At 38.8% G+C, this 12,568-nt stretch overlaps 1 protein-coding gene across 2 annotated transcripts in view; it reads left to right on the forward strand.

Moving 5' to 3' along the window:
* Nucleotides 1-1,005: 1,005 nt before the first annotated feature.
* KLHDC10 (kelch domain containing 10) overlaps nt 1,006-12,568 on the forward strand; it is a 61,959-nt gene continuing 50,396 nt past the window's right edge. Inside the window, exon 1 of one of the 2 annotated variants that reach the window (XM_072784559.1) lies at nt 1,006-1,292. In XM_072784559.1, coding sequence (XP_072640660.1) covers nt 1,121-1,292 — 172 coding nt within the window. In that variant the 5' untranslated portion in view covers nt 1,006-1,120. The remainder of the gene's footprint in view (nt 1,293-12,568) is intronic. The other variant, XM_072784560.1, reaches the window with a different exon arrangement.

Raw genomic sequence — 12,568 nt, forward strand, 5'->3', positions numbered from 1 at the left:
TATATACGCTTCTCCCTTATCATTCATAAACGTCAGTGAACTAGATTTATTTTTGTGCTTAGCACAGCGCCCAGTATGTTCGAAGCCAAGTTTTCGGTTTAATTTTGGAACAACAGGAATTTCTGATCTATACATCTGCATTTTTCCTCGATTTTGATCTTCCGTACCTGTTTGTCTTTAAGGTGAGTCAAATTTTCTGTGAGGAAAAAAAAAGTTTATTGAACAAAAACATTTTCATAGCCCTCGGTCATCTATGAAAGTACCTTTTTCTTGGCACTCTTCTCACTGCTATGTGTTATTTTAAAAATCTTTACCAACGTAATAAGCCAGAAATGGTTTCTCACTGGGGTCTCCACTTGTATTTCTGTGATCACTGATGAGCTTGAACTTTTTTTTTTTTTTCCATGTTTATTAACCAAGCCGAAAATTGTTTGCTTAGGAAGTGGCTTGTATTTCATTAGGGAGGAGCTCAGCCAGCCATTTCGAAGACAAGATAAACGAAACCCAGGAATACCTCTTACATTTAAGCTTTGACCACCCCCCGTCTTTGGGTTTTTTTCCTCCTCCATCCGAGCCCTTTGTGTGTGTCAACTGTCAGGGAAAGGGCTCTCAGTCGGCCAAGCCGGCGAAACACTGTATTTGCCCCAAATACGTGTAGCATGTGCTTATCCTCGTTCGGATTCCGGTGTTTCTGGAAAGGGCTCCCGAACCCGACCCGCGCCCGCAGGACCGGCGATCACGCGGACTCGCTCTGCAGGAGGGGCCTCCCTCGCTCGGCCTTCGATTGGCCCGCCTGATCCCGCAGGCGTCGCCGCGACACGGGCTGGTTCAGCGCGGTCGATGCGTGTGTCGAGTGGCTGCTTCTGTCTGTCTCTCCCCCCACTTTTTTTTAGCCATAGCTATGGTTACCACGTCTCTCCCCGCCTCCCCCCACCTACCAACAAGGCGACTGGCCATTGGCTGCCTGTCACCAAGTAAGCCAGTCATTGGTCACTGGTGAGGACAGGGCGCTCCCCCGGCCCCTGTCTCCCGGGTCTCTCGAGGAGCCCAGGAAGGAGGCTCCGCTAGTGCCGCCGGGCCAGGGGCTGCCGGGACCCGGCTGCGGCAATCGTTACGGGTCATGTCGGCCGCCCAGGGCTGGGACAGGAACCGGCGGCGGGGAGGAGGCGCCGCGGGCAGTGGCGGCGGCGGCGGAGGTAGCGGGGCGGGCGGGGGCAGCGGGGGCAGCGGGGGTCGGGGGACTGGCCAGCTCAACCGCTTCGTGCAGCTCTCCGGGCGGCCGCACCTGCCAGGTGAGTCGTGGGGCCGGGTCCTGACAGGTTGCGGGCGCGATGGGAGGGCGGCTGCCACCTTTCCTTTTCTCCCTAGCCTTTTTTTTTTTTTTTTTCCCCCCTGGGAGGAGGAAAGGCAGGCTCCACGCGTAGCAGAGGGACTGGGGCTTCCCGGAGAGGAAGGGTGTCTTTGAGGCCAGGGAGGGAGCAGAAACACAGAGAAAAGAAGTATTTTTTGCTTTGTTGGAAGCTCTGGGCTGAGAGTTGTGTTTGTTTGTTTTTTTTTTCAAAGGAGAGGCCGCTGTTTCATTGACATTCCCAAATGTTTCGCCTATTCTGTTCCCAGTCTCGTCCTCTTCCGCAGTTTGATCTTTTAAAAGAAAGACATTGACTCCTAGCTGTGGGAAATTCTTTTTAAAGGGGTGCTAGATCGGGGAGACAAGAGGGAAAAGCATTCCAAAGAGTGATTTTGTAAAAACCACCCCGAGTGTGTAAGAGTTAGGCATTCTGAGACAAGAAAGGAGGAGGAAAGGCGCGGGGTGGGGGGTGGGGGACGGGAGGGGGGCGTTGGGATGTGGGTGGGAAACAGAACCAAGAGAATTAGGGAAAACTAGTTAAATTACTAATATTTTGGAATGTCCAAAGACAGAATGGATAGCGTGATCTGGATTTTAAGGGAAGAAAATGAAGATCAAGAATATACTTAGTGACAAAATTATGCTGTCTCCACTATGTAAAAACAACTGAAGATTGGAAAAAAGCACCCAATGTGATTATTTTACGTTTTGGCCTACAGTTTCCTGTCCTTGAGTTCAGATGCCTTAAAAAAACAAAGACAAATCGATGTGTGTGTGTGCAGACAATTTTTAAAAGATACATTTGTAAGTGAAGTATAGTAGGGGAAGGTAGAGAAGTAAATATTGCACAGAATGTCAAATAATATATTGGGCAAGCTTATTTTTACCTTAAAGAGAACAATCAGGAATGATGTGTTAATCATTCACCATATTGTTTGTGAATAATGTTGATTTTATCGGTGATGTATTTGTTTAACCAATGAGTTTTGAGAACATGATGGTTTTTGAATTCCTTTTACTGCCATGCCTGTACTTCTAAGTAATCAAAATTTATTTGATTAATTTGAAGATAACAAAGGGAATTTTGCACATTGAATGAGACAGTCACTTGTTTTGCGATGAGGTTATTGATGTGTGTTAGAAATGCACATTAAGCATTTATACGTGACATTAAAATGGACATTGAAGCAGTTTTAATGAGGCAAATATATAATATACCAGGAGTTGGATTTGAGGTAATAGTATTAGACTGGGTATTCTAAATATGTGATCTTTAAAAAAAGAAAAAAAAAAAAGGAGAAATCCTTTTTCTTAACCCCAAATTAATAGCGAAAACTTATATTCTGGTGTATTGACAGATTTTAAGATAAATCTCTTACCAAAGACTATTACCAGTTTGCCCTCTACTATTACTAATTTTTAGGTCTTTGATCTCAAATTAATTATACCATGGGCTGGATAATAGCCATTCCCAGGCTCCAAGAACCTGGTTGGTGCACTTCCTCACTGCCACCACCTGATGGCAGTGGAAGCCATGATTTCTGATGTGGGGCTTAGGTGTGGAGCTATTTCTGCATTTCCTTAGCACACAAGGCCAAGAACAGCCATTTGTCCAGAGGTAAAGATAAATCTGTTTGAGCTGTGAAAATTCATGCAACGGAGTGATCAGCCTCTTCTTTCCACTTTCTTTCGCCCTTGATTGGCACTTCATTCTTCCTTTCCAAGTAGGTGGCCTCTGTCATTACTTCACTATTAGAATCGGGAACATATGCTATCTCAATGTGTTTGAAATTCTTTTACGGCAATTCATTATTTTCTCCAGCATTGCATTTTAAGTCCCCCTCCCCATCCATTGAAAGGTTGTGTATTGAAGTGTTTAAAAAGATTTTAGGTTATGGTGAGAGATAGAGAAAGGTCTAGGCCCATTTTATGGCTGACCCTGGAGGTTAAAGAAACTTTTTTTTTTTTTTTTAAGTTTTTGTAGCTAACTTTTTCCATTGAACTCTAATTCCATTTTCCTTTTTCATCCTTCTCTACCAACACTTCAGATACTTAGCATCCAGAACACTTTCTTACTTTTTTGTGCACCCTCCATCTAGTCCCTGGTGAAACAAAACAACCTGGTCTTCCTGGAGTGTTCTCTATATCCTTTAGTAATAGCATCTTTATCTGTACAGTTATGCAAACCTGAAACTTGGCCAACTTCCTTAAATTTTCTTTTCCCTTGCATTTCAAGTGTAGTTAATCACCTAGTTCTGTTTATTTTATTTCTACTATAACTCCAGTTCATGCTGTCATCATCCCTCAGTTAGGTTTTCTGCAGTAGCTTGCTTTCTTTTTTTTCCCTGCAGTAGCTTTCTAAGCAGTCTTCCTGTTTCTACTTTTGCCCTTCAGGGCATACAGCACACTCCTCTTTTGTAAGCACAAATCTATTCTGGTCTCTGCTTACAACCCTTTACTAGCTCTTCATTGCTTTTAGGGTAAGGCAAAAAATCTTAAACACAGCCTAAAAAGTATTGCATTGTCTGTCTAATTCTCAAGTTAATTCTACATCACGTGGTCTTCCTCTTTGATCGTTTTCTGCTTCCTTAGACATAACATGTTCTCTTCTGCCACAGGGTCGTTGCACATACTATCCCATCATACAAGAACTCTCTTACTCCTCATTCTTTTCCTTTTTTTTTTTTTTTTTTTGTAGTTTCTCTTCCATTGGGACTTAGCTCAATCACGCTGTGTTTTCAGGGAAGCCTCCTTTGACCTTCTCTGATTTATCTCTTCTCCCTATACACACTCATAGTGCCATGAAGTTCTTCTTGGGCATACTTATCGTTTATATGTGATTCCTTCAAATGAAGGATTTGCTATTCTTGATACACACACACAAAGTATATATGTGTATGTACATGTGTACATATGCATATATATTCTAAATTCTAAATGAGTATGTTGCCATTAATATGTAAGCAATTATTCCTTGTGAATTTGGTTGATTAGTGTGGTTCAATCTGCTATAGCCCCATTGACTCTGGACAAATGGATAAAATAAAATTCTTACACATAAAGGTAGATTAGACTCTGCATTCATGGTGAGAACACAAATGATATTTTATGAAACTTTGAGCAGCTTCTTATCTTTTTGCTGTCTCCTGAATGCAATAGTGATTATGTGTTTGTCCCATAGGCCAAGAAATTTATAGCTTGTTGGTCCTGAATGTCTAACTCATAATCTCTGTATACACCCAGTAAAGAACAGGGAACATTTTTGTAGAATAAGTATGCAGAGGTAGAACTCAGGGACAAGGAGATCATGGGGATAATAGAATCCAGGTTACTATTGTAATTTCACTGTGTGAGTTTGATTAAATACCATGTATTACTTGAGATAACAGTTAAACATTGCTGCTAATGAAAACTGAAAAACTGACAGAAGGAAAAATGTAACAACTGGTAAAGCCGGGCAAAAATAGCATTGAAATCTTAATTTAAAAATATGAATTGTGATATATGTTCATGATATGAAATCCAAATAGTACAGAAGAGCATATGATAAAAGGTAACTTTTCCTTCTACCTTTGACTTCAGCTAATTGGCTTCCTTCCCTAGAAGCAACCAGTGATCAATTGTGTGTGTGTGTGTGTGTGTGTGTGTGTGTGTGTAGAGAAAAATGGTAGCATTTCTTTGTTTGGATGGGCATTTAAAATGTTTACAGACTTGCTAATATAAATGATGATTCAATGAGTATCCCTCTGTATGTTTTTGCATATGAGTTAGTCTGTCTTTAGAATAAATTCCTGGAAATGCGATTGCTGGGTCAAAGACTACGTACTATTTAAGTTTTGACAGATATTGTCAAATTGCCTTCCATAGAGGTTGTACCAGTTTATGTTTCACTGTTGGTGTTGGAGTGCTGGCCTCCCATACCCTTGGTAATAGAGTGGGTTATCAAACTTTTTTAAATTGCCAATTTAATAGGAATATTTTCCTTTGTATTTTCAATTTATTTATAACATTTGCTTATATTTTTTATTCCTCTGGTTATATTTTTTTGTTCATTATTCTATTAGGATGTTTAATATTTTCTATAGGAACTCTGTGTTTTAAGGAAATTAGTTGTCTTTGATATGTTACAGATACTTTTCAGTTTGTCAGTTCGCTTTTGACTTTATGTTGTATTTTTTCAGCAGAAATTTTAAAAATTTTTGGTAGTTGTAATTATCAATCTTTTTGTGGATTTTAGCTTTTTTGCATCCTAAGAAAGTCTTCCCCTATTTAACTGTTACTTCTGAATGAAATGAAAATTCTTATTTTTTTCCTGGTACTTTTATAATTTTAAATTAAATGTACTTATCTATTCAAAATATAAATTATGTAAAGTATTAAGGTAGGAATGCAGCTTTTTTCCAAATGGCTACTGAGTTACCACAGCATTGAAATATTGTCTATAAATGTACTTAGTTCCTACATATAATGTGGGGTTCTTACTGGGACTTTTATTCTGTTCCATGGATCAGTTCACCTATTTATACCTTAATGACCACATTCTTTGTTTATAATCCTCTCTTCTACTTTCCAGAGTTTTCCTGGATATTCTTGCTTTTTCTCCTCTTCTCCATCCTATTGATAGTCTTATTGGTAGAACATTATAGATTGATTTAGTGCTATTTGATGTCTTTTTGAGGTTCAAACTCTTGTTTAAGAGCAGGGAATAAGGATCCCTGGGTGGCGCAGCGGTTTGGCGCCTGCCTTTGGCCCAGGGCGCGATCCTGGAGACCCGGGATCGAATCCCACATCAGGCTCCCGGTGCATGGAGCATGCTTCTCCCTCTGCCTATGTCTCTGCCTCTCTCTCTCTCTCTCTCTCTCTCTGTGACTATCATAAATTAAAAAAAAAAAAAAAAGAGCAGGGAATATATTCATTTCTTGTTCAAGTCTTCTTTCGCATCTCTCAATAACATTTTAAAGTTTTTTCATAAAGACCTTTCACATTTCTTGTTATGTTTAGCCCCTGGTATTTTATCTTTTTTTGTTGCTATTGTAAATGGAGTTCCTACTTTTATTATGTCTTTTCTCTTGTGTAACTAGCCACTTTAGAATTCTAATACTATCTATAATAGTTTGCCAGTTGTTTTTCTAGGGCTTTGCAGTTAAATGGTCACATTATTACCAAATAAAGATAATTTTATCTCCTCCTTTCCAATTTTTATACTTACTTCTTTCTTTTGTCAATTAATTTTGCTAGTACTTTCCAAAAATATTAAAGAGTAAGACAGTAGTGGATCTTTGTCTTATTCCTGACTTTAATGGTATGTTTTTTGTGCTTTCCTGTTAAGATTAGACCTGATTTTTTTAAATTTTATTTATTTATTCATGAGAGACACACAGAGAGAGGCAGAGACACAGACACAGACAGAGGGAGAATCAGGCTCCATGTAGGGAGCCTGACATGGGCTCAATCCCAGGACTCCAGGATCACGCCCTGGGCCAAAGGCACGCGCCAAACCGCTGAGCCACCCAGAGATCCCCCTAGACCTGAGCTTTAAATTGAAGTGTACATACTGCTGAGTGAAGTAAGTCAATCGGAGAAGGACAAACATTATATGTTCTCATTCATTTGGGGAATATAAATAATAGTGAAAGGGAATATAAGGGAAGGGAGAAGAAATGTGTGGAAAATATCAGAAAGGGAGACAGAACATGAAGACTCCTAACTCTGGGAAACGAACTAGGGGTGGCGGAAGGGGAGGAGGGCGGGGGGTGGGGGTGAGTGGGTGACGGGCACTTAGGGGGACACTTGACGGGATGAGCACTGGGTGTTATTCTGTATGTTGGTAAATTGAACACCAATAAAAAATAAATTTATTTTAAAAAATGAAGTGTACATACTTTATCATGTTAAAGTAGTCCACTATTGCCATTTTATTAAGATTTTTTAGTAAATTTTGGGACGCCTGGGTGGTGCAGTGGGTTGAGCATCTGACTCTTGGTTTTAGGTGAGGTTGAAATCTCAGGGTAGTGAGATCGAGCCCTGCATCTGGTTCCAGTCTCAGCAGGAGTCTGCCTGAGATTCTCTCCTTCTCTCCCTCCTACTCACCCTCTCTCTCAAATAAAGAAATCCTTTTACTTTTCTATCTTCTCATTCTGGATGTTTATTGTTCTTTTCATTCTTTCTAAGTAATTAAATTATAAGATTTCTTTGAATTCTGCTTTAGTTATGTTCTGTAAGTTATGGGCTTCCTGTTGTAGTTATTTCCTTAATATCTTGCAATTCCATTTTTGATTTATTTTCTTAGTATGAGTAGTTAATCCTTTTAAACTTTTTCTTAACATTTCCATTTATGTTTTTAATTGCTTGAGATAGAATTCACATGCCATACAATTCACCATATAAATTCACCATTCACCATTTAAAAACCAGTGGTTTATAGTATAGTCAGATATATGCAGTTATTATCACAGTCAATTTTAGAGCATTTTTATCACCTCAAGAAGAAACCCCATGTCTTTTAGCTTTACTCTCTTATCCTCCTGCTTCCATTACCTACCTCATCCCCATTCCACCCCTAAGGAACCACTAATCTATCTTTTGTCTCTATAGATTTCCCTATTATGGACTTTCTCATATGAACGGAATCTTTTGTGACTGCCCTTTTTTTTTTTTTTTTTACTTTGCATGGTTTCAAAGTTCATCCATGTTAAAGTGGCAGATATCAATACTTCATTCCTTTTTTATGGCTAAATAATGTTCCATTGTATAGATAAACTACATTTTGTGTATTAATTTGTCCATTGATGAACATTTAGACTGTTTCTACTTTTTGGCTATTATGAATAATGCGGCCATAATTTGCATAGAGGTTTCTATGTGAACATGTGTTTTCATTTCTCTTAGGTATATACCTAGGAATGAAATTGTTAGGTCATATGGTAACTCTGTGCTCTAGGTTTATTCATTTGAGGAACTGTCAAACTTTTCCAAAGTGGCTGGAATTTTACATTCCTACCAGCAGTGAATGGGGTTCCAATTTCATATATATACTCTCTTTAACATTTGTTATTATCCATCTGACTTTTTAATTCTAACCATCCTAGTGTGTGTAAAGTGGCATCTCATTGTGGTTTTTGATTTGCATTTCTCTGATGACTCATGATGTCAAGCATTTGTTTTCTTTCTCTTCCAACTTTTTTGAGGTGTAATTGACATAGAGCATCTTTTCACGTGCCTGTTAACTAATTATATGTCTTCTTTGGAGAAATGTCTTTTAGCTACTTTGCCCCATTTAATTTATATATATTTTTAAAATATTTTATTTATTTATTCATGAGAGACACAGAGACAGAGGCAGAGACACAGGCAGAGGGAGAAGCAAGGCTCCATGCAGGGAGCCCGACATGGTACTTGATCCCGGTCTCCAGGATCACACCCTGGGCTGAAGGCAGTGCTAAACTGTTGAGCCACCCAGGCTGCCCCAATTTATCTATATTTTTAAAAGTAAACTCTCCACCCAGTGTGGGGCTCGAACTCATGACCCTGATCAAGAATCAAATGCTCTACCAATTGAGCTAGTCAAATTGTTTGCCCTGCTCTTTTTTTGAGTTGTCTTTTTACTATTGAATTTAAGAACTCTTTACATATTCTAAATACAAGTTCTTTATAAGATACATGATTTGCAAGTGTTCTTCATGTTCTGTGTTGCCTTTTCACTTCCTTAATTGTGTTGTTTGAAGCACAAAAATTTTAAATTTTGGTGAAGTCCAATTTATCATATCTAAAACTATTGCCAAATCTAAGGTCATGAAAACTTGTCCCTGTGTTTCTTTTCTAAGAGTTTTATTGTTTTACTTTTACATTTATGTCTTCGATTCTTTTTGAATTAGTTTTTATGTTTGGTGTGGGTAAGGGTTATCTCAACTGTCTGCCCTATTGTCCCAGCACCATTTGTTAGAAATTCTCCATGGAATAGCCTTCACATTCTTGTCAAAACTTAGTTGACCATAAGCATTCAGGTTTACTTCAGGACTCTTGATTCTATTCTATTGATCTGTATGTCTGTCCATGTGCCAGTACCACACTGTCTCCCATACTGTTGCTTTGTAGCAAGTTTTGAAATCAGAAAGTGTTTTTCTTACTATTTTATTCTTTTCCAGGATTGTTTTGGCTATTCTAGGTCCCTAGCAATTCCATATAAATTCGAGGACCGGTCTGTCAATTTGTATGAACTCAGAGCTTCTTATAGGGATTTACATTGAATCTGTACATCAGTTTGGGGGATATTACCATCTTAGTAATGTTGTCTTCTAATCCCTGAACATGGGATGTTTTTCATTTATCTAGATCTTTAATTCTTTCAACAGTGTTCTATGGTTTTCAGAAGTCATTTATATCTTACTTGCCTTTCTCAGTCCTGATGTCCTTGTCTTTTACTATGTTTTCAACAGTGTTTGTACTCCTTTATGCTGTGTGCAATGAAGATGTTATATCTGTGTTTGTTTTATTTTTTCTAAAATAAATAGATTTTATTTATTTATTTGACAGAGAGAGAGAACGAGCACATAAGCAGGGGGAGCAGCAGGGAGGCAGAGGGAGAAGCAGGCGCCCCACGGAGCAAGGAACCCGATGCAGGGCTTGATTCCAGGACCTTGGGATCATGACCTGAGCCGAAGGCAGACACTTAACTGACTAAGCCACTCAGGTGCCCCTTTTCCTTCTGTTTCTTTCCTGCTTTCAGCCTGCTTATATTTCCTCCCTTCTGTGGTCTATCTTCTTTGAGTTAGAATCTGTTAAATCTTTTCTGCTTTTGAAATAATCATTAATTTTCATACAGTTTATTGTCTTCCACTTTCTACCACCACCACAAAAGAAATACAAATTCATTATTAAAATTTGAAAAACATTGAGTGAGAACTTGAAAGTCATCCATACTAATTCCCCATAAAGACTACTGTATCAACATTTTTAAAAAAGATTTTATTTATTTATTCATGAGAGAGATTGATTGAGAGATTGAGAGGCAGAGAGGGAGAAGCAGGCTCCTGACATGGGACTCTATCCCCGGTCTCCAGGATCACACCCCTGGCTGAAGGTGGCGCTAAACTGCTGGGCCACCAGGGCTGCCCTTTATCAACATTTTGATATTTTGCTTCCCTCTTAGTTCTTTATCAGTGAATTATGTTTTATTTATTTATTTATTTATTTATTTATTTATTTATATTTTATTTTTAAAGATTTTATTTATTCATGATAGACAGAGAGAGAGAGAGAGGCAGAAACACAGGCAGAGGGAGAAGCAGGCTCCATGCCGGGAGCCCAACGCAGGACTCAATCCTGGGACTCCAGGATCGCGCCCTGGGCCAAAGGCAGGCGCTAAGCCGCTGAGCCACCCAGGGATCCCCAAATTATGTTTTATTTAATACTATGTAAGTAATTACGTATTACTGGCAGCAACTTGAGATTCTATTAAAACTGTTCTATATTTAAATGTTTTACTCATAAACACTCATTTTTATTTTCTCTTATTTCACCAGGAAGAATCTGTTTCTCCTCAATTTATTATATGAATTACCTTTTCGATTTTCTTCTAGCTGATGTCTTATTTTATTTCTTTCATTCACAGCCAAGCTTGCAGAAAAAATAGACTTATTTATTTTAATTTCTTTTTTTTTTCTCTTCAATCTATTGCAGTCTTACTTCTGCCTTCTTCATTCCACTCAAGTGCTCTTGTTAAGCTGATAACTTCCTAATTGCTAAATCCATTAGATATCATCCTACCCAACTTCTCTAGATTTTTATTTTGACTACCTCCTGGACTAGAGCCTAGGAATACATCATAATTAGACAAAGTCTCTATTCCTGGAGAGCTCTTAGTTATCCTTTTAGATCTTGAACTTCTCGTTAGTTTTCCTTTATCTGCCCCTTAGTCTTAGTATCTGAGAATAAATACTTGTTTATTTGTTTTCCCTTCCTACTCTTAGATTTTCCCTGGGTGATATTATTAATCTCCCAACAGTGCCTAAATCTGTCTCGAGCCCAGACCTATTTTCATAGTTTGTTTGCCAATAGCTATTAGACAGTATTACCTAAATTACTGAAGAGTACACTAAATTCAACATGTCCAAAAATAATTTCATCATCTTTCCTGTCAAACCTGTGCTTCCTTCTTTGCTCCTTATCCCAACTGAGCTTCATGGCTAACTCATCAATTTAGTAACTCAAGCTAGAAACCTGAGAATCACAGTAGATTCCTTCCTTTTGCTCATTCCTTATCTAGTCGATTACATATTTCTCCTCTTTACCCTAGTTCTTCTCTTTGTCCTTTTTACTTCTCCATGCTCACCTTTGATGTTTTCATTTTATATTTCAACTATATAGAAGTATTTGTAGCTAGTAACTTAAATTCTTAGAACAAGGAGAGAGATTAAACAAGCACACAGACATGCACTTGTTTGAGCATCTGTTTTTACTGCTTTAGGGTATATACCTCAGAGGGGAATTGTGGGGTCTTATGGTAATATTATGCTTAACTCTTTGAAGAACCATCAAACTGGGGATGCCTGGGTGGCTCAGCAGTTTAGTGTCTGCCTTTGGCTCAAGTTGTGATCCCAGAGTCCAGGGATCGAGTCCCGCATCGGGCTCCCTGCATGGAGCCTGCTTCTCCTTCTGCCTGTGTCTCTACCACTCTCTCTGTGTCTCTCATGAATAAATGAATGAAATCTTAAAAAAAAATCAAACTTGTAATGTACTGCAGTCCCACATCATGTCCTGATTCCATACATCTTATTTTCTTCCCTCTAGAGTTCCATTATTCTAATTGTCTTCTAAGACTCAAGTATACTTTACACGGCTTTTTAAAATTCTCTCTTTTAGGGGCACCTACCTGAGTGGCTCAGTAGTTGAGCATCTGCCTTTGGCTCAGGTCGTGATCCCGGGGTCCTGGGATCGAGTGCTGCATCAGGCTTCCCATGGGGAGTCTGCTTCTCCCTCTGCCTATGTCTCTGTGTCTCTCATGAATAAAGAAATAAAAATCTTCAAAAAAAATAAAATTCTCTCTTTTAATGGTTACTTGTACAGATTAGTTACAATGTATCTGGCCCTGTTCAAGGTGTTTTACAACCATTAACTTCTTTCTCCTCATAACCTTGTGAGGTAAGTAACTTTTGCATCCTCTTCTCTGATGAGGAACTGAGGCTTAATGAGAAACTACATTACTTGCCTAAAGTTCTATAG

This window comes from Canis lupus, chromosome 18 (genome assembly GCF_048164855.1).
Source record: "Canis lupus baileyi chromosome 18, mCanLup2.hap1, whole genome shotgun sequence".
NCBI lineage: Eukaryota > Metazoa > Chordata > Mammalia > Carnivora > Canidae > Canis > Canis lupus.